A 25426-nucleotide genomic window follows, 5' to 3' on the forward strand; every position below is an offset into this window, starting at 1 on the left:
ACACTTTGTTTTCTGTGACCTTACAAAACAGCAATACTGTAGAGCCTAGAGAGACCCAGGCTATAAAAGGAAGAAACAGAGTTGAGTAAAAGATGATTCTTCTGATGATTACAAGAAGTTTCTTATTATTCTGAAATGACAGTTCTGGAGTGCTATGGTTCAAAAAAGGATTCAGACAGCATTTGGTGATTCCTGAGGGATCTGAGGGATTAGCTGCCAATTTAGAGAAGTCATGAATTTGTAAGTGGTCTCGAGAGTCTTTGTGTTAAGTTTGCATGATTCTACTGTCCACAATTCTAAATTTCACAGGCTGACTCTAAGAATAAATAGTGCATTAATGTGTTAGAAAAGACAATAGTAAAGGACAAAAAGCTCTTGAAATACCTCCAAAATCCCACACATTTAATATAAGCTCTTTCTTCATTTTGCTTTTCCCTTGAATGATCCAGTCTTTTACATCAATGCCTACTGTAGCTTTTGGAGACCCCAATTCCATTCGTTTGCATTTCATTAGTTGCTGTAGCAGGGTAGTTTTCCCACTGCCAGTGTTTCCAACAATCATGAGCTTCATTCTGTTATAAGGTACAGCCTTCTTCAGTCGTTGTTGAAGAAATCTGGCAAAAAAAAATTTGCAGAATTCACAGTAGTGTGTAATAAATATCAACAGAACTCAAGATGGAGGAAGAATTTAAAACCGATCCATTTTCTTCAAATTTTCAATATCTCATATTACTGGGATTTTAACAGTCTGTTCTAATTTCCGATTTGAAAGTTAAAGCTTAATTCAGAATGTGTCTTTTTTTGTTTCATATTACCCAAAAATGCACTGCAGAACACAAGAAACATTTTAGAGTACTTGGTAAGCACCACTTACTCCATGGCTTACAGAAGCCCCAAACTGAAGATGTAACACTATGTGTTGGTTTTGCCAGGGATAAAGTTAATTTTCTTCATAGTAGTTAGTACGAGGCAGTGTTTTGGATTTGTGCTGAAAACAGTGATGATAATACAGGGATGATTTAGCTATTGCTGAGCGGTTCTCCCACAGAGCCAAGGCCTTTTCTGCTTCTTTATACAGTGAGTAGGCTGGGGATGCACAAGGAATTTGGAGGGGACACAGCTGGGACAGCTGACCCATGTTATGTGATGTCATGCTCAGCATATAAAACGGAGTGAAGAAGAAGACAGACATGTCCAGAGTAATGGTGTTCTGCCTTTTCAAGCAATCACTGCACATGATGGATCCCTGCTTTCCTGGAGATGGCTGAACATCTGCCTGCCCACAGGGAGTGATGAAGGAATTCCCTGAATCGCTTTGCTTGCATGCACAGCTTTTGCTTTGCCTGTTAAACTATCTTTATCACAACCTAAGAGTTTTCTCACTTTCATTCTTCTGATTCTCTCCCCTATCCCACTGGAGGATAGTGAACAAGCAGCTGTGTGGAGCTCAGTTTCCAGCTGGGGTTAAACCATGGCATTCCATTATAGTGTAAATCACTGTAATCTACTTTATGTGTATGGTATGATATGATATATGATCCCTTCCATACAGTAGCATGCTGGATTTCATACAAGAAACCAGCGCATCTTTTCAAAAGCTTATGTCCTTTTCTTAAGGCTCACTGCATATCCCAAGATAGAAAAAGGAGAACATTCAAGAACAATAAGGCAACAAACCTGATAATGTCTCTGGCTTTGCATCCCACATGTTTGAAGTCTAAATTAAGATGGAGTCCTTCCAGAGGAAGATCCCAAATTTTGGACAGTCTTCCCATTTCATCCGGAAAGAATCTCAAATCTGGATTATGGCTTACATCCAGAGAAGTCAAGTTCTCTAGGAAGCCAATCTGAGGAGGAATCTGAATAAACAAACATTTAATGACCAAATAAATATTAATAAAGTGTAAGCATGAATACATTAAGTATTTAACAAAACTAAGTATTGACTGCTGTATTTTAACTCTTTTTAATAAACAGACATAACATCCCACACTAACAGACCTTATAATGAATTAATTACACAAACTGATTATGTGACACCTACCAGACAGAAAAAAAGCTTCACAGAATATGGGGATTTTCATTCACAGAAGTACTATTTGTGCTTATATTTTACTAATACAATGTACGATATGAGAGGTGACATAATACCCAAATAAACTTTGAAAAACTGCATTCAATTGAAAAGCAATTTAATTTTATTTAAGTAGAACCTTACACTTTACCTCCTTTAACTTGTTGTGGGACAGATGTAGCTTTTCTAGCCTAGACCATGCACATGCCTTTTCACTCAAGTCCAAGATTTCGATTTGATTATGATTAAATAACAGCTCCCTTAAGTTTAGTGATTTCCAGTGCGTTGGTCCAGGCAGGCTTAGGATCTTGTTTTGGCTTAAATCTACTGATCGCAAACTAAAAACATGAAAATGAAAAAGAGAAAAGTTATCAAATGAAAAAAATTAAACTGAGATTAACTGGAACTGTATTAATTTTTAATAAATAAATAAATGGATTAGAGATCAGAACAGACTGTTTTCTGACAGGAATGGAGATAGAAGTAGAGGATTATTACTATGGGCAAAAGTAATTAAGATATTGTAAGTAGGCCTTCAATACCTAGTACTAGAGAGATAAATACAGTTCACACTCCCGCAGTGCAAATATTCAGTAATGCAACTGCAAACAGTATAGTTGATATAAATTTATACCCAGGTAATGACCTCAGGATTCCAGTTACTAGTGAGTACAGGCCCACGGAGTACACTAATGTGCAATGTCTAATTTACTAGAATAAATGTATTTAATTGCAATCTAATGAATATGTGTTTTCATATGTTTTTATAAATTTAAAACTAATTGAAAACTTCCTGGTATTATCAACTTTCTAGAACCCCAGATTCCACTTGCAAACTATGGAGCTGACGTCACTAGGTGATCTGAACTGCTCTCTTTCTTGCTCCTAACTTAGGAGACTAACATCAGATGGTATTGATACCTCATATGAATATATATTTGCAAATCCATGTATGTGTATAAATTACATAGTACAACCACACATATATTCTAAGAACACATAAAAAAGAACATTTTTTAAAGTCATCTGTTGGACAAATATGCTGTTTATGTCACTGTGGAACATGAAACATGCAAAAAATCCATGCAATTTCTAATTGATTTGTATGCATCAGGAGATGTAGAACCTGAAAGCTGCAGCTTTTTCAACGCATCTGTTAAATTTGGTACTGTGAATATAAACATTAGCATACTGAAACAGTGTAGTTTCATGGCAATAATTACATGCTCTATGTAAATTTGATTAATGTAAATTTAGAAATCTGTGGATCTACCCTCCCCATGGTTTCATCAACACTTGCATCTACCCACGATCTGATATAGTTTATCATATAACTGGTCAGATCGTTCCTTCCAAGCACTCCTTCCACAATCTGATTCCAGTGACCTGTTAAGGTCAGTAACTTCTCCTAACAAAAAGCAGAAGTCTGATTTTCACATGGGTAATGATGTGAAGGTATAGCAAAATTAATGTCACATGCATCTTTATCACAATTCCATCTAAAGGAAGTTTCATTCTTTGAGAGTAAATATCTTGTGATAGGGGGAAGTGAACAACTACTCTCAGTAGCCTTGTGCAAAAGTCTGCAGAACTCTTGAAAAGTAAAAAAAATGCCAGCATCTTTTCACTGTTAGTTTCAAGAAAATAATACATTTATTCTGGTCTTCTCAGAAAGAATTTACAGCTTCAGCAGTCAAACAACAAATTTTCAATAACAATTAGTTGAATATGAGGAACAGAATTTCTCAAAATAATGAATTAAATATGACTGATTTGTCTTCAGTTAAAAGCTACTAAGTTTTGGATTTAACCCATTAGAGAAGATTTCCTGAAAATCTGTAAAACATGCAGAATTTTCTGCTAAACAAAGGTCTTGCCATCACATTTTTTTTCATCAAGAACTTGACATTAACTTCAATAAATAAAATAATAACTTACTGTGGTAGAAGAAGAATTGCTTCTGGAATATTAATAAAATGATTCTGGGACAATTTTAAGCTTGTAATGCTGGGTGACAAGTCAGGTAGTATTTCTAGAGCAGAAAAAGAGGTTAATCTTATTACTTCTCAGAACCATGTAAATTATTTTCAAGAATGGAATTTTCTAAAATCAAAGATGGACTAAAAGGTATCTTCTATCCACAGGTTCTTGCAGAGGCTGCCAAAGGCAAAATCTGAATTTTTTTTTTTTAAAGCTTACTTAAATCTAAACTCCCAAAATGAAAGCAGTTTTGAACCGGGTTAATATATTGGCTTTTTTTTTTTCCACATCGCATACTGTTTTACTTCATCTCACACTTGTATCAAACACTGAAAAAATCTTACTTACACATTACTGTATTGCCAATATACACAATATTCCTGTAATTCATCTAGTGAGTGGTGGGACTTATGCATATAACAATGACTCTAATGGTGCAGCTGCATTTCATAGGGGTGTAAGAGCTGCCTTCTGAAATACCATGGCAGTAATTTCAAAATGGAAGATTTCATATCTTGAAGACAGAAATAAATTCTGTCAGTAACTTATGAACTCCCACAGTATCATTAAAATCTCATTTATGTAATTTGCATTTTTCATAGGTAAATTAATTTTGACACCTTTGCATAAAAAATGCAAACAGATTACTCAACCACTTCCCTGGGCAGCCTGTTCCAATGACTGGCAACCCTTTCAGTGAAGAAATTTTTCCTAATATCAAATCTAAGCCTCCCCTGGTGCAACCTGAGGCCATTTCCTCTCATCCTCATCATTTCCTCTCCTATTCTGTTCTCCCAAGACTCCAAATGCTGGTGGTCTGACGAATCCTGGGACTTGGAATGGTTTCTAGAAGGTGGATCTTATTTTCACAGATACTTACCAAGAACATTCATCCTGGCATTGAACTGCTCCAGTTTTGTACAGCCCATGAAGACATTCTCAGCAAGGGATGAAATATTGTTCTTACTGATATTTAAAATTTTCAGTTCCTTCAAACACATGGGTGAACATAAGCATGAAATTTTGTTTCTATGACAACAAGAAGAAAAAGAAATCCATGTTGTATTCAGAAACTATCAGCTCAAAAAATTAAAGAGTATTGATCTGACAATGTTATTACACTGGTAAACAAAAAAAAGACTTATCTATACAAAGACTGATCTATAGAAAGACTAGTACATGTGGCAGCATGGAATAACATGACTGATATTAAGGTTGTTTTAATTAATTCGGAGAGCAAATGTCAGAATGCACTACAAAGTGTCATTTCCTGATTACACACTGCAGTTCAATCCCATACAAAGAGGACTGTTCAATTTGTGAGTAGCTCTGTTTAGTAAAGGTATCTGTTTGCAGGATTATAATCACAGAATGATTATCAATCTAAAAAAACAAAAAAGAAAGAATCAAAGTTCTTATAGGGGATACAATTCAGAATAAGTATATAATGTATTGTGGGAAGAAGAGCATCAGAAAGAGAAAGAGACAAAGGTCCTGAAAATTCAGAGATACAAGAACAATGTTTTGCAAGGGTAATAGTGCTAATAAAGTTAAAAATAAAGTTAATGAATAAATGGAACAGGATTTTGAATTTAAAACATTTCTTCTGTAAATTTGATTCACATACGTAATACTGCTTGCTTTAGTTGCATATGTTGCTATCTTTATTCTGCATGGACTTCTGTGCAAAAAGTATCACCTTATTTAAAATAAATTATGAGAGATGAATGAGATAGTATCTGCAGTTTATAGAGCTATCAATAACAGCATTCTTAATAATGCCATATAGGTAGGAATTATCTCACTAATATGTCAGAATGTGCTTTAAAAAATACACATTTTCTCTGCTTCTGTCATTTAAAACCCATCCATACAACGCAATTCCATGAATCACACTTTACTTCCAGAAATCTTTGGTGAATAGGAAATACAGTGGAAACTATATTCTGTATTCAGAAAATCTACTTGAGTATGTTTGACAACAAAGACAATCATGTGGATGAATAATTGCATGGCAGTAGAAAAAACCTGAACTAATGCTATTGGATTCTATCATGGCCCATGGATGTTGTCATGTACTTTGCAATACAACACAGAACCTATAGCAATTTACATATTTTGGAAGACAATGTCAGTGTTTCACTGCTGACTAAACAACTCTTTCCATTTTAAAATAGACATCACTCTGGTTGACAGATTTATTATTCTGATAATAATTCACTAATGCTACTCACCCTTCTAGCAACAGCTGTTCCAGATTTTCAGCAACATTTGAAAGAAATTCTGGAGTGCATACCAGCTGATTGTATGAAAGATTAAGTTGCTTTAGAGTTGGACATCTGAGGCAAGGATCCAAAGCAAAGGAAGGTCCAATGTCATTTCGAGAGATGTCAAGATTTGCCAGACAATTCATTTTCAGCAAAAACGTTGGAAAAGAAGTAAATCGGTTACTGTGCAAATCCAAGTAAGTCAAGCATTTCAAGTTCTGAAAGAGAAGGGTAATTTGATTTTAAAAAGTTACATGAAAATATGAATGTATAGGTTTTAAATCAAATTATATTTTATACAATTTATTATTTATACTTTTCTCACTATGAAAAATAGCAGAAAATAGAAATCATACTAATGTATCCTGCAGTACTACTGTTACAAAACAAAATATATTCTTCAAAATTAATTAGCTCAGTTTCACAAAATTTATCAAATATGAACTGCCTGATGCTCTCTGTCCCATTTACATTATTTTATTATTCAATATAACACATCCTAAACCACCTGTCTGTAGCAAATGAATTAAAACAGTTTTATGAAAATGCTTCTATTTCTAGCTGAACATAAATTCACTGAATGAAAATTGAGTCAATGTATGAAGCATGCAAAAATATTCACCCATATACAACACTAGTATCATTACGAGTACAATGTTAGAGACAATTTACTGTAACTAATCTCCACTTATATTACATAAAATTATGCAGAATTACTTCACACAGTTGTTCTGGAATGTTTGTAAGAACATTTTGTTGGAGCTCCAGTTTCTCAAGGTGTTCCAGATGACTAGTTAAGCAGCTGTTCTGGCTGATGGCATCAATGCTCTCCAGCTCATTTGATGAAAGATCAAGTGATTTAATATATTCTTTCTCTGAGATTAATGAAGAAAGACTATCTGATGGTCTCATATGTGGTGAAAATTTGGAGATGCTTTCTATCAAAACAAAAACATGGGGAAACCAGCATGATTGCATTTATAACATAATTAACAATCAGATAAATCAACTTGAGATCTACAGATGTAGATGACAATGAATATTTGGATATTTGTTAAGATCCAAGTCAATGAAGACATATATTAAGAGACAGTAGGGAATTTATAAGACAGTAGGGAAGAGATGGGTGCTTATGGACTGCAAAACAGAATTACCTTCTGAATGCTAACAAGGGCACTGATGAAATTTCATGGCCTGTTTAATTCTACATCAATTATTAGTGAAGCTCGGGGGGGGGTGGGTGAACACTCAGTATTTGTGTATTATTTGTATTGCACTGTAGTATTTCCAAAATGTGTCCTCCTCCTTGCAAACAGACAAATAATCTGTCTAAATTCTTTGCATGCCACACTTGTGAAAGCATTATGGATGAAAAAATCTGTTACATATGTTAAATAGTATAGTTTACTTACTGGGGGATTCATCTGAAGGGAAGAATTTTTTTCTTTGCTTTTTCTTTGGTTCATACTCTGAGCCAGGTCCCTGGAAAACCCCAGAAGAAACAAAAAACAGCTATCGACATACGTAGAATCTGAAATGATCTGAATTCAGAACATTTCTTTTTATTGTGGTTTCTCTTTATCAGAACTTCCAGAGGGAAGACAAAGAAACCATACATTGCAACAAAAAAATAACAATAGGTCATGTCTTTATAAAACTTACTGATCCATGCAATATGAAAGAACAGTAGATTTAAAGTGCAATGGAAGTAGTGCATTTCCTGGCAACCTAAAATGACTTTCACTAGGGTGGGGTGACAGGATGGAGTGAGAGATTACAAAAAATAACTTTTCTCTAGGGAAGCCAGTCTCTCCAGTTTCCATTTACTGTTAGTGGAAAGAGACAAGCTCCTTTCAGAGGAACCTGACTTTCACCAAGTTGTCCTCTTAGGTCTTAATGGCATCAGTCTCTCTCATCATTAAACCCGGTAGCACTCTGAAGATTAGCTTCACTAAAGGGTAGTTAGGACTTTGTGAACAGGCCCACAGTTTCTGTACCTGCACTTGAGCATCAGATTGGAAACTTGAGCAATTCACAAGAACACATACATTTTATTGATCATAAATTTCTGCTGAAATAAACTCTCACCTCTACAGTGATCTGGAGGAAGTAACTGCACAGCAATAGAAGGAAATATTAAATGGCAAGAGTGTGACAAGAGCTCATATTATTACATGACCTTTCCTAACACTCAATTTTGCTGTAGGCAACACAGATGGACTTGTAAGAAGCCTGGAACGAATAAGGAACTGACTTACCACAGAATAGGAATGTCGTGGCAAAGTAAGAGAACCTCCTTGAAATGCCATTTCCCTACAATATAAATCAGTGACTGCAATGGAATTTGACTTCTTTTTTGTGAAAAGTGAACCTTCACTTCCTAGTACAAAACAATAAACAGGAGGACAAATAAGTATGAAAATGTATTTAACAGTGAAGCTCAGAATTCAAGTGTAATATAGATGCTGACATACAAAGGAGAGAAACATTTCAAAAGCATCAATATTGGTAGAATTTCACTGGTTAATTGTGTGTGCAATAGGACACGAGTGTTGCCACCATGTTTTAAAGTACAGGGATGTCCTGTGTTTGGCTGGAACAGAATTAATTTTCTTTCTAGTAACTGGTATAGTGTGGTGCTTTGGATTTAGTATGAGAATAATGATGGTAATGAATTGATGCTTTTAATTGTTCCTAAGTAGTTGTTGTAGTGTCTACACTATGTCAAGGACTTTTCAGCTTCTCAGGCCCCACCAAGTGCACAAGAAGCTGGGAGAGCACAGCCAGGACAGCTGACCCTGACTGACCAGAGGGATATTCCACACCATATAACCTCATGCTCTGGGTATAACTGAGGAAATTAGCTGTGAGGTGGGATCACTTCTCTGAACATCAGGTTGGTTTTTTGTGTCTTTCTACATGTGGTGAGCATTTGCGCATCACTTTTTATTATTGTTGTTGATGTTATTACTGTTACTGTTATTATTCTCTTACTTTGTTACCCCAGTAGATTGTCTTTATCAAAACTCACAAGGGTTTTTTCCATTCTCCTCCCCATCCTCTTTGAGGAGGAGGGGTAAGCGAGCAGCTGTGTGGTGCTCAGTTACCATCTGGGGTTAAATCAGGACAACAGGCCGCACTAAGCCTGACATGCTCTAATTATGATTTGCAACTTGTTACATTGATGCTTGATCATTTAAAATTTCCAACAGGTTGAGATTACAATAGATGCTTCATAAGACATCTCTGGGATACTGCAGTGTAAATAACTTTTTAAAATGGAAGTTTGTCAATAGACAAATTTGCACTCCCACATTTGTTGAGAAGGAAACGTCAAATGCCACTCTGACTTTGGTGATTTAGGGTTATCTGGACCCATTTAATGTTCCTCTTGCCAAAGCTACTTTATAAAACTCCTAAAATCACTCCTGATAGCAAAGCCTGTACTTTTTTAACCATAATTTACATATGACTTAACAACATTTCTATGTGGGACAACTAATAATACCTATTATGTAGGTACTGTATCTGTGCTATAGTCCTACAGAAATGAAAAGTGGTGCTGAATGATCTAAAGGAAAAGAACAAAACAGAACAAAAAAACATTCCTTTGGATTCTCTGATTCCAAAATTCAAATTCTTAATCTGAGACAAGTTTCAGTATCAGTTCTAAAACAGTGACATCTGAAGAAACAAAAGTCATGTCATAAAGTCAAGTCACTCAATGTTATTAAGTTACTGATACTATAGACAGAAAGCTAAATTTTTGTAAGTTAAAAGGCATTCAAGATTTCCTGATTTAGTTACCAGAAATGATGCTGGACTGACATAACACTTGTCATTTACACTTTCTGATCTTTGGGATGAGGCTTATTTCACCTATTTTATTTGTTAACAGTATAATCCTCTGTGTCAGGCTTAGTTGCGCACTTTACAGACAACTCAGGGAACAGGGGTTTCTAGATCACTGACTTCATGATGAGACAAACTGTTCTCTTAAAGGACTTGCCTTCTGCTATTGACTATATATAAAGGCAACATTCGAGATCAGCTCAGAAACAGAGATTAAAATAGTCAGTAGCTAAATCTGGTTGGATGATTCCCACTCTTTCTCTCTACAAGAAACTGAATGTGTGAAGAACTAATTTTAAATTAATAACAGGAAGCACATACTTACTCATCATAAACTATTTTCCAATGTTACCACAAATACAATTTTAGATGCAAGCATTTTTTTCATAGGAAGTGTTTTAGGTCAAATACAAACATGAAACTGATACATGGATATGGTCTAGCCCTAGTACACTGGATTGGAATTATACAATTACCTTCACTATCAATATCATCACTCAAAGGAAAAACGCTGTCCACTAATGGGTCAGAAATGAAATTCCAATCGTCGTTTTTATCCACTCCATCTTCAGAGTTTACATCAGAGAAGGCTCTTGATCTATCCTCAGAAATATTCTTCATCTGGAATTTAAGCACCATTCTTGCCAGTGCAGAACCTGCATCTGTATGTATAAGAAACCAAGAAGACACCATGTTCTCCAGAAATACAAACAGCTTTTAAAAAAAATAACAGAAATAACTTGATTTATTTTCAAGGTTTGGCAGTCTTTCTACAACCAGCTGAATGCTATGAAAAGATCCTCAACTGAGGGTCTTCATCTAAAACACTTATATAGTGCCATCAATACTAACACATTACTGGAGTTGAGGTCCTACAGCATCTCAACACATTAGGAGTTGGACTTGATGATCCTTGTGGGTCCCTTCCAACTCAGTAAATTCTATGATTCTATGATTTCATACCGCAAATTCTACATGTACTCACTTTGTTTTTTTAATGGAGAAAGTTTATCTGGGAACAAAGGAATGAGCCAGGAAGGTTCTAGTCTCCCAATACCAAATCCTCCGAGACATATACTGCTGTTGGCGACATCAAGGCTAAGCCTCTTCAAGAGCAAGCTGATGATCTGACTATCTCCTTTCTTTATACTGATGGTTAAAGCACTCCGAACATCCTGCTCTCGAGCACCATTGGCTAATAGCAGTTCCACCAATTTAGGGTTATTTCCTTTCTCACAAACCTAACAGAGAAAAGCAATTAAAAAAATTTATGCAATGCACTCAAACCACAGCTCAGACTGCATTAAGAGACTTGTCTCAAATTCAGATTCACTGTATTTTTAGAATCATGTCTTTTTTTCAATTGTACAGTTCCTTACCCCTCAGAGGATACACCTGCCTAAGGCATCTGAGTACCAACTCCCATTTTGCCCAAAATAAAACAAATGCTTGAGTTCTGCAATTGTAATTTCTGCCATGAGAACACAGAATTTCCAAGCAAAAATGAACGCTAATCTATATACTTTGGTTATTTCATGCGGTCTGTGGCAACTCCATTTATCTGTTCAGTGGAAAACAGATGCTATGGAGTTGTTTTTCCATGTCTTCTGGATATCAGGCAACAACAGTGAGACTCATCAAGCCTTGCCTAGTGCTTGGGAGCTCTAGACCACTGTCTTCAGTCAATTTTGCTTCTCTGAATCTCTCAGTCTGCACTGCAACACAGAGCAGTGTTGATAGTGAATGTTTTAAATATTTTTTTAGAAATACTTCTAGTTACTTCAATATTTCCACTGTGGTTTGCTAACACTGATTTGCTTACTTCAGACTCTATGGATAATGGATGGTTGGTTTCAAACTCAGCTGTGCTTTGTCACCCAGCCAGCTCTGCCAGCAGAAGTGACCACTTCCTAATTCACTTTAGGCAGTACTAGTTGGGTTATATCAGACTGTTAAAAACTTTGATACTGAAGCACGCTGTTTCTCAGATAAAAATTTTAAAGGCAATCACATTCAGCAAGAAGCACTTACAAGCAGGTGGGAACAGTCTCTCCATTGGTATGGCTGAATCCAGATGTGATGACTGCCTATGGCCTTATCTAAGACACCAACATATTTCAAATAGTTGATGCTTTGGATGTGGCCACTGTTTAGATAAAGCTCTTTGCAGCTAGTGTGCCAGCAAGCATCCCAAGATGTTGCTTTAGCTGTGCTGAATAAAAGGTCATAACTCTAACCAGAACAGTTAAAGTCAGCACAAGAACCAATGACTATACTCATCTTTAGTACAACACAAAGTAAAAAAATCAAAACAAACCCACCATCTCAGGGCAGGCATTTTGGGCACAGTCATCTTTGCATGTCTAGAACAGAGTGGGACTAAGCATACTGAAATCTATCTATGCACAGTTCTGCCTGCTGATCCAACTCTACTTCGGCCTCGCAGAGCTTGGAAAGAGCTGAATTTGGAATATCAGCTCATGGGTTGGTCTCTAATGGGTTTGATGCTATCTATGCCTGGCTACTTGAGAAAAAACGACAGGGAGTTGGCAAAGCTTGAGCTTAAGTCTTCTTCCTCAAAAATATTCCAAAGCTAAAGCTAAGTCAGAACTTGTATGAGAACTGAACTGTCAGTGTGGGAACATTCAAGGGGACAGTGACTCTACCCTATGAGCTTCAATAAAGTGAAGGGTGTCTCAATGAGCACCAGTCTGGGCCTGAAGTCACTCTGAGCAGCAATGGTCAACATCACTCAGCTCACAGACTGCACTGGGTATTGCTGCTATGTTCTGCCAAATATATGTTCACATGAAAAGAGAAATGAACCTCAAAGCACAAATCTTAAAGCAATAAAACTATTTTCATGTATTACCTGATAAATCAAAGAGTTTGTCTTTGTCTTCTTGTTAATATCAGCTCCCAGTAGAAGTAAACATTCAGCCATAATACTGTTGTACTCAATACATGCTTTTTCCAGCATCATATTTTTTAAATCATCATTTTCAGCTAATTTAGCAAAACATTTACAACACAGGCTCTGAAACTGAATGGGAAGACAAACAAACAAAATTAGGAAAAAAAATCCCACCAAAATTTTTCAGCTATGGAGCTGTCAAAAGAGAGAAGATACCTGTTGATCTCGCTGGTCAGTGAAACACATAGACATCTGGTAGAAAATGACTGTGTCAAATGATTCATGTACCAGCAGCTTTGCAAAACAAGGTGACAAACCAAGAATTGACAAGATTGCATGCAAGCCCTAGGGAACACAATGAGAAGATTAAAATAAGAATGATGTTAAAAAGTGTCATTTTTAAAACAGGTCATGCAACAAAACTGGATTTCAATCAAAAGATATGCACCTTAATTTTTTCTTGTCTTGCTTTTAAGCATTCAATAATTCACAAATTGGAGAAGATCAGGAGAGAGGCAGAAACACACAGTGTTTCTGTGTTTATATATCTGTAATTTCATGCTTTTTTAGCTGACCCACTTAAACAGATATTAAGTGGTATTTTGAAAAGCCAATTTATGCACCACAATATCTGACAACATCCTGCCTGGCAGTGACAAAGACACCTGTGATTTCCTGATAATCTGCAGAGGAAACAATCTTCTAAGGAAGATGCATCCCTTGTCCCAGTGTGCTGCTCTGGAACCTTTGATTTTTTTAAAAAAATACATAGACTAAACAAAAAATCTAACAAGCATATCTAACAATTAAAAAGAGATTCAAAATTATCACGATTCTGCAAGTAAAGTTCACCTAGAAAGGTGAACTGGGTAAATTATGAATTCTTTGTCCAAACCTAATTGAGACTAATTCACTTTAACTAACTTCCTTGTGCCACCACATTATGTTGATCTCTCTCTATACCAGTTGCTACCTTAACTTGGAACAGTTGGGAGAAAACCAGTAGGAAGGCAGGGAGGGTGTACTTGTGGTATTTCTGTATTGATCTGAAGCAGAAGTACAGAAGTTCTCACAGGAAGCTGATCTCACAAGAAAGCTCTGTTCTGATATAAAAGTGAAACTGGCAACAAGCAGGGAAAGCTTCTGAAGCACAGGAAACAGAACTTTCACACAAGGAGGACAGAGTGTGTGTTTGCAGGCAGAATAAAAACTTTCATTCCATGTTTGGAAATATATCCAAAATCTGACATGGTATTCCAGTAATATCCTTCTTAAATGTAGCCATCCTACACAAAGCTTACTGCTGGTGACAGGGCTGGGAAGAAAGCTGTTTTATATTACTTTTCAAAAAAGGGCAATAAATATTATAACGACAGTTAGTTTGTTAAATATAAACTGACTCAATGATGGAGCCCAACTGAGAAATTTGTTCTAGTTTGCAGATCTTAGAAGTCTTAGATAAACACCTAAATATTGTTTATAAATGTCTGAAGTGTGGGAGACAAAAGGAAACGAACAATCTCTTTTCAGTTGTCTGTGGGGGCAGGACAAGGGGCAATGTCCTCAAGTTGGAGCACAGGACGTTCTGCACCAATATGCGAAAGAACTTCTTCATGGTGAGGGTGGCAGAGCATTGGAACAGGCTGCCCAGGGGGGATCGCCTACCTGTGTGACTTGTCCTAAGGAACCTGCTTTGGCAGGGGGTTGGACCCGATGATCTCTGCAGGTCCCTTCCAACCTGCAATTCTGTGATTCTGTAAACCCACACTTACAATGATTACATGTTCTGGACTGAATATAAGCCTCCAAGAAAACCACCACTATGGCAAACATATTGGTTTAATTGCAAAGGCTTATACAATCTCGTAATTGCAATAAAATAAAAATGAAATAATTAAAATAAGGAATTATTCTTCCAATACATTGAAATAACACGTACATGCATCTGGATTTCCGTGACCTCTTTAAATCGTCGCAGAGTAGAAACCAGAACTGTTGACAGGACATGCATAGTTGCAATACACAAACTCTTCCTTGTAATCAGAGACCGTAGAAGACTCAAACCCAAACACTGTATGTCTAGAAGACAAAAAAGAAAAAAAATGAAGTTGATTGTTCAGACATTCTGAGTGGAATAAACTCATGAACTGAGCAGTGTTACTTTACTAATGTTCCAGCAAGTTATTTGCCTAAGCTATTACAGGGCCAGGCATAACTACACAGTGCAGGAACCTGAGGACTACGCGGTACTGCAGCCTCTTCTTGCCATGTAACCTTCATCATATCCAGTACCAAACTGTGTAATAGATAAATTGCAGCTTCATGGTTAATCACCTCCTACTACACCATTCACCATCAACGAACAAAACACCATCCCTACCTTGTTCATCTGGATACATCTGTAGGGTGTGAAGCACAGTGTCAGTAGCTCCTTGCTGGGTTAAAATTTCAAGTGCACCAGTGCACTCAGCTACAGAAGCAAGTAGTTTTAATCCACACTTCTGAATGTTAGGATTTCCAATAAACTAATGGAGAAATGAATATAAAATCAGATCAAGTTTGTTTTGCTTGCAAAGGCAGCAGAAGACTTGCTTGTTCCTAAAGTTAAGAACAAGTGATTGTTGTTTGTGAAGCAGGTGAAATTACAGCTGATGTGACAATGAATAACAATAATCTCCATTTGAAAAGGTCTCCTTTTAAACCTTCAGCTTCAGCTGTTCATACTCTCCCCAGTTTTTCACCATTGATTCTGAAAATATTCCCTACTATTTTTCTAATGGAGAGTGGGATTTTTTCCCTCAAATTTTCAATACAACCATTTGCAAGTTCACACCATTTTGCTGTAGGACCAAGTGTGTGAGAAAACATAATCCCTTTCTGGTTAAAATGGAACAAAAATGGGGTTATTTGAGAACCAGCAGAAGTGATAAACACAGTGGCAACTGAAAAAATATGAAGAGAAAAAGATATGAGGCAATATACCTATTACTACACCCCATCAAGATTTTTAAAGTTCTGGGTTTGGTTGTATAGCAATTCAATAGGTTATTTGTGATTGTTTTTCCCAAATTCCCCCCACTTTTAGATGGAGGAAACCTAAATGAGGCCTAAATCTGGAAGTGGCACAGGTGTCATATTGACTTGCAAATCTGCAGAATTATTTCAGTGGAGTCATACCCATCTTCCTCTTTACTCTTTGTCTAGTTTTTCATTAAAATATTTTGATTTCTAGCCCTTACGGTTGACATTGCAGTATCTCTGACAGGCCGGGTCAGAGAAAGCAATCAGCATGGTCACAAAGCACTGGAGACTCTAATACATAAGGAAGTAAAAAATACTTTGTCTCCCTTGTTAACTCCTATATTCTGTATTTTCAGGTCAAGAAATGGTCTTTAGACACTCCAGCAGTCTTTTGCTGATACATTATTTGCTCTGATTTTTCTCATAAAAGTAAGAGACATAACTTTCCTTGACTGAAGGTGTTTGGCAAGCCTAAAATTGTTGAGAGACTTTTAAAGAATTGTGAATTGCTACATCCATTTTGACTATGGTCATGTGAACTTTGTAAATCTTGTAGAGGTGACACTTCTGGACACCATGAAGTTAAACTGTTCCTACCACTGGGATTTAAGCTTAATCTGCTGTGCAAAGTGCCCAGTTTAGACTGGGTCTGCTTCAGTCTTCCACTTTCCAGCTTCCCCTTCAAGGCACTGTGGTCATTCTGTTTTCCAGTGGCTAGAAAAAGTTACAGAATTGAACAGTGAAAAGAATGGAGACAACTGAGAAACTCCATGCTGTTGAAAGCAAAGGAGTATGTATCCATATTAAAGAACCACTCAGTTCTGTGTGTAGTTGAGGTGTAGGTATGAGGACATTTTTGATGTATAAATTAGTCCATTAAAAAATCACAAATAAACTCTATGCTTGAAAAATAATTAAAAAGCCTTTTTTTTTGTAAATATCCTTTAGAGTTACTGTTTAAAGGATCAAAACAGAAGCCCCAAAAGATAAATGAAATGCAAGAGTTAAAGTTACTGCTACCAAATCAATAGGAAAATCAATGTGGAACTAATATTTACGAATGGTTCACCATTGCAAGTGTAAAGTAGTTACAAAATTATTTAGAATAAAGCTTTAACTATACCCTGTTCAAAGCATTCAGCACCAATGAATGAGTTCCTTCCAACAAACACTGGCTTTTAATGACTTTCACTGTAAGTGCAAAAGCAGCATCTCCCACGTCTCTGGAAGAAACATTCTGCTCATTCTTTGTATCTGCAACAATGGAAAACAGCATTCCTCAGAACAGCAGATTGAATATTCCCCCCAGATTTAACCCAATGTAATTAACTCAATATAACAATCAAACTGAACACACAAGTTTTAACAACTGACTCAGAAGGTGTATCTTATGACATATTCAGAATGCTGTAGCTACAGAGTCTGGAGTCCCTCCAGATTTATATTGTAGCAGGAGCACATTGCATTTGAAGTGATTTCACCATATGTTTGCTCATTGCTTACTGTGAAAATGCAAAATCACGCCAAAGAATTTTGCCTAAGGTACACTGCAATTTATTACTTTCTTGAGCTACAGGGTTTCTTGGTGTTTCTGATACCTACTTCCAAATGCCTCTCTCTTCTGGACAGGAGACACTATGAAGAAGCTAAAACCTAGTGTCCTTTCCCACTTGGCAGCACACTGCAGGTCAAATTTTACCCACAAATGTCGTAGGTGGAAGGTCAGTACAAACAGAAGAACCGAGAAAGTCCTTTCAAATTTACCTTAGCTATTGGCACTTGCAGTCAAGTGGCACTACAGAAAGTATCCAGAAATCCCTCAATAGTCACTTCAAACATTCATATTTGCTATTTCCCCATTATTTACTTTTTATTCCCTAATTAACCTGCAAGTTTCAACATCCAGTTGACGCTCTCTCTGATTATGCCTTAGAAGGGCCTCACTTCCAGGGTACTGCCCAAAAAAAGAGTGCCTTGCCTGTGTATTAGAATACATTTATCAAGTCTTAATCCTGCTGTTTATTGAAAAAAAAGTAAAGTGTTAGGATTATAATTCAAAGAATAGAAGGAAACTGGAAACCTGCAATTAGTCTGTGTATTAGCCAAGTTACTAGTTCCAGAGTTACTGGTTTTGTAACTGTACAACTAAAACAGCTGAAAAATACTTGTAAAGAATTCTTTTAAAAAAAATGTTCAGTACCCCATGTCCATACTCTTATACTTAGTATCAGAAAAAAAAATAACCCAGGATATACAGCAGTACACTGATACCCAAAAAAGATACAGAACTATCAAAGCACGTTTTTCCCACATAGATTGCCTCTAAAGAGGTTTTTTATTGGAAAGGAATTTCTAAGCTGGTCAGTCTGGCTTTGCCTTTTCTGTCGAAAATAGTATATATGAATGTATTTCCTACCTTTAAATCACTATCTTTAATTTTTGGTGTCAGAGGTTCAATATTTATCCTCATTCTGAGATACTATTGCAGCAACTGCATTTCCTGGTACAGTCACGTTGATGTCATTATCACTGTTTGCTCTCATTTAAAGGGCATCTATGATGAAAATACGCGATCACAGCAATAGCTCCACACTCATTCCCTGAATTCCTTAGAAGTAACGGAGCTAACTTGTGACTGATAAAATCAAGAGAAAGCCAGCAGTGATAATTTTGGTCTGTTACTTTCAATACCTCAAAAAATTTCCTCCATCTTGTAGGTTCTTACAGAGCTAGAGCTGCTCTCTGCTATGTATGAAACAGCCATAATTTCTTGAAAGTCCCATTAAAGGCTGCCTCACTAGGTAAGAAAGACTAAAACCCACCTATGTAATTCTATTCCCTAATTTGGTGTCTGATGCCAAACCAATTACATTTTTGGATGACTTACCAGGCAACAAAAAGTCTAAAAGGACTCGAAGTGCTTCCAGTTGTACTGGGAGTGATTTTTCATGTCTCCTCATGGCTTTTACAACTTCTGATGTTGCCACTGTCATTGTATCCAGATGAGGAAAACTGGAAATATTGTTTAGAAGTTAAAAAAATGCATTTCTAAATTTTACATGTATTTGCTTCCTTAATTAACATTGTGTGATAACCCTTTAGAATACAGTGAATCTGGTTTGAACTACAAAATATAAATTAAACAATATCATCATAGCAAATCTATTCTTGTCATAGCATTCCAGGAATTCAGTCTATGTGACTAATTCCATTCTAGACTACCAAGAGGTAATTTTCAATTCAGTCCAGAACAGTGATACACAGGAAGTAATAGTATTTCACTCAGGTTGGATGGTGGATTCATATATTTCACTTTGATTCAAGTCCAAATATGCAAAAAGACACTTCCTTAATTTAGTGCCCCACAACTATCATAAAGTACTGATGAATTCTCAGATACTTGTAGAATAAACAGAAAAATATCAATAATGTTAGGTTTTAATTTGAACAAAAAAAATGTAAAACCTGAATGTCATTTGCATTCTGATATACAGCAGTAGCCAAAGACCAATAATTCACTTTCAAAGTTATTTTCCTCTTTAATTTTATAATACTTTTTATTCCTGTGAACATGTTAATGGAAGTTCTGAGATTTTCTTCTTTATAAAATGAAATTACTCATAAGAAATTATGTGACTCTATCTTGAGTCTGTCGTTTTTTTCACAGGCAGCTTAGCATATATAAAGGTTTCAGGGAAGGCTGGGAAAATCTGGCAAGAGACTTGGAATGATGTTCCCATCCTATATACCAATATTTGAGTCACAAGTCTGTTTTCCAGTCATGTTCTAGAGCATCTGCAAAAGCCAACACAAAAGTAATATAAACATAATCTTATTTTAATAATCAGAGTTAATACTGTGGGCAATGTCTTAGCTCTCAGTAGAATGTGGTGTGGCTAACAGGAGGGGATACCACTGTTCACACCTCTCTGCTCAAGAACCACAAAGGAAGGTGCATCTCTCTACATATATCACCCTGGACATTTGACTACAAAGCTTACAAAATTCAATGTCTTGAACAGCCTGTGATCAATTTTTAGTATCAGTAAAACAGTCAATAATTTAAATGTAATAAATTACAGCACTGAATCTCACAAACCTCCACTTTAGAAGTGGCCATGTATTTCTAAGGGCATTACCTTCCTTCGAAAACACGATTCAGAATTCTGCAGGCACTCTCAGCCACTTCAGGGGAATGTGGATGTCTCCTCATTATATCCAAAGCATTCATATGTATTCCTTTAGCCAAAAGTGTCTTCCTGATATTTACTACAACACAAAATAGTAAACAACCTCTAAGTACCTGACTCTATGTACAGTTTTCAAAAGCAACAGAACTGCTAATGTTTTTTCCCCTTTTTTTGGACTTTTTTTTCCTCACCAAACATGCATGTTATGGAAGTATAAATTAGAATGGGAAAAAATTTGAGCTGAAGCTGACCTCTGTTTGCATAGCTTAATCAAAAGTATTGTAATTCCTGAATCCCTAATAAGTTGAAATACACCTGCTGTTTTTACTTGCATAAAGTTAACTTAAGGGAAGGAGAAAGCACAGCTTTACTTTTACCTTCAAAAATGCTTATTCTTAAACTGATTTTCCTCAAGTGCACTCTTTGATCACAGAATCAGAAAATGGTTTGGGTTGGAAGGGACTTCAATATCATCTAGTTCCACCCTCCCTTCCATGGGCAGGGACACCCTCCACTAGACCAGGTTGCCCAAAGCCCCATCCAACTTGGCCTTGAACATTGCCAGGGAGGGGGCAGCCACAGCTTCTCTGGGAAACCTGTGCCAGGGCATCACCACTGTTACATAGAATATTTTTTTCCCCATTGTCTAGTCTAAATCTCCCCTCCTTCAGCTTAAGGCTATCACCCCATGTCCTATCACTCCATGCTCTTGTAATCAGTCCCTCTCTAGGTTTACTGTAGGCCCCTTTAGGTACTGGAAGGCTGCTATAAGGTCTCAGAATTGTAGGGGTTGAAAGGGACCTCAAGAGATCATTGGGTGTCTCCCCAGAGCCTTCTCTTCTCCAGGCTAAAGAAGACCAACTCTCTCAGCCTGATTTCATAGGTGAGGTGCTCCAGTCCTCTCATCATCTTCACAGCTCTCCTCTGGAGCTTCTCCAACCGCTCAGTATTTTTCTTGTAGTGGGCCCCCCAGAGCTGGATGCAGTACTCCAGCTGGGGTCTCACCAGAGTGGAGTAGGTGAGCAGAATCACCTCTCTTGACCTGCTGGTCACGCTTCTTTTGGCTTTCTAGGATGCAAGTGCACATTGCCAGCTCATCTTGAGCTTCACCATCACCCCCAAGTCCTTCTTCACAGTGCTGCTCTCAGTCCATTCCCTGCTCAGCCTGTAGCTGTGCTTGGGATTGCCTCAATGCATGTGCAGGACCTTGCACTTGGTCTTGCTGAACTTCAGGAGATTTGCATGGGCCCACCTCTCCAGCCTGTTAAGGTCCCTCTGGATGGCATCCCTTCCCTCCAGCGTGTCAACTGCACCACACTCTATCCCACTATCCGTATCACAGACAAAGGTGTTGAACAGTGCTGGTCCCAGGGGTACCAACCCCTGAGAAACACCACTCGTCACTGGTTCAACTTGCACATTGAGCAATTTTTGAGTGCAACCACCCAGACAATTTCTTATTCACCAAATGGTCCTTCTTTCAAATCCATGTTTCTCCAAATTAGAGAAGGAAAGCTAGAATCTAAAACTTTCAAAAAACCTTCTAACTTCCAAAATAAGGCCTATAAACTGAACATATATTTATTCACTCTATTTCCTTTGTTAATTCAGTTTTTAGAAGCTCAAATACCCAAGCACAAGCATAAGTGTAACCAGTACAGCTCAGAACACTATAAAAATGCTCTATCATGTTAACTACCACCAATTCTTGTCTTTCCCAGTTCAGGACCTAGATTTCAAATTGTTCATTCAAGCAATGCCAGAGGGTCTTACTAAGCTTCTTTATTATTGCCAATGTAAGAACATTCATTTAGGGGGGAAAAAAAGGAAAAAAAGAAAAGAAAAATTTGCTTTAGCTTTCAAAAGGGAATCAGAGGCCCACTTGGCAGTGATGTTATGGAAGTACCTGGCGTAATATAGCAGCATGTGTACATTTGTGAGAACTCTTTCTTGATATACCTATATATCTTATAAATATAAAAGTTTTCCATTGTTAGGTTTTATGTACTTGGATGGCTTAGTAACCAAGTGATAATGCTTTCTCACCTAGAGAATGGTAATTAACTGCTAGGTTTTATCTTCCTATCTAGCCAGTGGTTTTCAATGAGCTGTCTACAAACCACTTGAGGTCCATAACCATTTCAAAGGGTTCTGGGAAAGGTATCTAATAAAAGCAGGCCAACTGTCAGTAGGCTTAAATGCTCTACCCAGGGGTCCATCTCCTCTGAAAAATTTTGAGGGGGTCTGCAAATCGAAAAAAGTTAGGAAACCAGGTTAGGAATACAATCAGGACTAAAGCCATGTTGAAAGCACATGCTTAACTTTCTACACATGAACTGATTCCCTGAAGTCAATAGGACTGCTCAACTCCCCTCTATTAAGCAAGAAAATGGCATTTGTTGGGCTGTAATCCTTACTCATGTGATTTTCAACATATGCTGCTCTTGAAAAATTCACATGATAAATATTTAAACAAACATACAATGAGAACACATTCTCTTCACATCTCCTGCACCAAAAAATAGCAATTGCAACAGATAAACTGCCAAAGAGCTTTTTACTTCCACATACTGTTTTTGACACTAGCCAAGAATAGCATTTTCAAAGCAAGGAGTAAACTTTCTTCTGAACACAACTGCATAATATTCTAATCATATACACAGCACACCAAATATTCTTTAATATTAAAGCAATAATTTTCTGCTGAATTAGAAAGCAAAGATAATTAAATTCCCTTACCATTTTGTTGTGACAAAACTGCCAAGGTACTAGCAGCTGCCTGAAATACTTCTTTTGAGGAGGAGTGCATCAGCATGGAGAGCATTACTGCTCTGTCTATTGGGAACCTTTCACAGAGAGAAACAAATCACTGCACATTCACTATATTACAGCAGTTACTTCACAACTGCAGTTCAGTTTCCTAAAAATGTATTATGTGACATAATTAAATTTTCAGATGATTGTACTTGGCTTCTAGCATTTTTCCAGAGCTGACAGGAAGTCCTTTGCAAACTATACATATTTGCCTATTCTGAATCTCACTGAATTCATTTGGAACTATGCTTTCCAAGTGACTTGAGGTCCAGAAAGGGGGACAAAGCAGGCTTAGTAAAATATGAATGATTAAAATTTTCAGAAGCTTTAAGAAATAATTTAAGGAAAATGTAAGTCTGTGTCTTACCCATGCCTAAATTCTTTCTGATGAGACAGGACCCCCTCTACTATGCTCTTTTATTTGTGGGAAAATGAACACTGCTTTTCCATGCTACTTAGGTACTACATATCTTAATCTTCTCTATTTTCACTACATTTTCATTCCTTAATCCTCCTTATCTTTGTTGCAACTGAAGAAATTCCTTGTGAACTGTAAAAATTAGCTCTACTAGGCTGTGTTTTAACTCTTTAATAAAAAAATAGCTACTTTGCCTGAGTTACGGTTAGCATACGTTTCAGGAAAGAAACTTTCCCAAGTGTTGTTGTTCACCATGCATTTCAAGATACATTAGAAAACAAGACAGAAAACCAAAAATAATTGAAACATGAGACCCCAAATGGCCTAATAGTAGGCTTTCTCTTTTTTTCATTTCAAAAAATACAGTTCAAGATATTAACACTGACTGGTTATCTCCATCTCCAATCTTCTCGTGCAGGTTGTTTTGATACAGAAACAGATTTTTCAAAGCCCAGCATGCAGACTCCTAAATATAAACCGAGAGGAGATAATATGATTAAGAAAATATGCCTTTAAAATATTAAAATATATGAAAAAAAATAGTTTGACTATTTTTCAGTTCAGTTCAAAGTTACAAGGTGCTTTATTTAGAAGTATAACAAGGTGTGGACTGTCACCTCCATAGCTGGGACACGTCTGAGTTACAAACATGTGCCACATTCTCATTATTTGATTTGCATTTTGACACATATTTTAGGCCAAGATTAATTCTTCTGTTGATGGGCCTGTGTTTTGCCACTGTAAACAGCAACCTTTGGATGGCAAAAGTTTCAGGTAACATGTCTCATCTGAACTACCTACATTTGATCCAAAGGAGTAACTTAAACCAGTTGAGGTGAACAAAGAAGAGAAAGGTAAGATTCATTCTAAATCTAATCCAGTCCTTAAGGTCTCATTTGCCCAAGGATACATGGAAGAAAATGATGCTGTTGAACTCTTTCTTTAACACACAATGTGATCTTCCCATATCCCCATCATCCAAAAACTCTCACCAGCACATCTGTGTTCTTGCGGTGTAGTTCTAATGCTCGGTAAGATGCTTCCAGCCAGCACAGTTTCTCTTCCTCCTCCTCTTCTTTTTTTTCCTCTAAGTCTCGGTTTAAGAATATTGTTTCAGCTTGAAATATAAAATATTTACAGTAAGTTCTTACTGTGAAAAGACTCTTAAATCACATTTCTATTGACTTTTTCGTGGAACAATTCCTCAAATACTAAGAACATCAGATCCAGCTTTTTGCCACTAGCCAAATGACTTCTGTTTCAAAATAATACCACAAGGTCCTTAAGGAAAAGTTTAAACCTTTTAGTTGATCTCAGATCTGAAGCACAAGCACTGGTTTGGTATTGCTATCAACTGCCACAATCTGGGTATTGTCATACATGACAGACACAGCATCAAAATTGTGCTGTTACTTCTAGAGATTTTATGTTAAGAGAGGATTACCCAATATTTGCCTATGAACAGACAGGTTGGATGGGTTGCTTTATTAAGATCTGTCAACATAACTTACCAGCTCTGAACACTGTGAAGATTTTCAGCATATTGTATGAACACAGACATGTCATAGTAAACAAATTGTAAACACATAGGAAATTTATCTCTGCCAAAGCTATACTGCCTCAGGCTTTCATGGTAAAGGAATGGAGTTTGAAATTATTACAGGAAATCATCAGCATAAAACCCCAAGTGGACAGATAAACTAGTTTATTTATGTATGTACTCAGGAGGGAATTTACTTACTCAGAAGAGCTAAACAACTGAGAGCTGCAGCTTGTAACTTTGCATTTTCAGGGTATGTTTTAACAGCCTTCACAACAACTTCTGGAACCTTATGTAATACAAGGATATTGAAAAAATTTCCTGAAAATAAGTAAGATATTAAATGAATATAAACA

At 36.7% G+C, this 25426-nt stretch overlaps 1 protein-coding gene across 1 annotated transcript in view; it reads right to left on the reverse strand.

Annotated features, from left to right (window-relative positions):
- Window positions 1-25426, reverse strand: part of LRRK2 (leucine rich repeat kinase 2) — a gene marked incomplete at its 5' end in the record, with an annotated part of 65302 nt that overhangs the window by 26076 nt on the left and 13800 nt on the right. The window contains 22 exons of the mRNA XM_084274833.1: window positions 385-614; window positions 1678-1859; window positions 2226-2412; window positions 4013-4106; window positions 4935-5083; window positions 6289-6539; window positions 7039-7259; window positions 7734-7803; window positions 8580-8701; window positions 10650-10835; window positions 11159-11414; window positions 13046-13216; window positions 13304-13432; window positions 15027-15166; window positions 15468-15612; window positions 17232-17362; window positions 18996-19120; window positions 20248-20377; window positions 23038-23144; window positions 23917-23996; window positions 24523-24647; window positions 25272-25391. Of these exons, the coding sequence (XP_084130959.1) occupies window positions 385-614; window positions 1678-1859; window positions 2226-2412; window positions 4013-4106; window positions 4935-5083; window positions 6289-6539; window positions 7039-7259; window positions 7734-7803; window positions 8580-8701; window positions 10650-10835; window positions 11159-11414; window positions 13046-13216; window positions 13304-13432; window positions 15027-15166; window positions 15468-15612; window positions 17232-17362; window positions 18996-19120; window positions 20248-20377; window positions 23038-23144; window positions 23917-23996; window positions 24523-24647; window positions 25272-25391 (3351 nt within the window). The remainder of the gene's footprint in view (window positions 1-384; window positions 615-1677; window positions 1860-2225; window positions 2413-4012; window positions 4107-4934; window positions 5084-6288; window positions 6540-7038; window positions 7260-7733; window positions 7804-8579; window positions 8702-10649; window positions 10836-11158; window positions 11415-13045; window positions 13217-13303; window positions 13433-15026; window positions 15167-15467; window positions 15613-17231; window positions 17363-18995; window positions 19121-20247; window positions 20378-23037; window positions 23145-23916; window positions 23997-24522; window positions 24648-25271; window positions 25392-25426) is intronic.

The sequence above is a fragment of the Gallinula chloropus genome (assembly GCF_964237585.1).
Source record: "Gallinula chloropus genome assembly, chromosome: 1".
Classification (NCBI taxonomy): Eukaryota; Metazoa; Chordata; class Aves; order Gruiformes; family Rallidae; genus Gallinula; species Gallinula chloropus.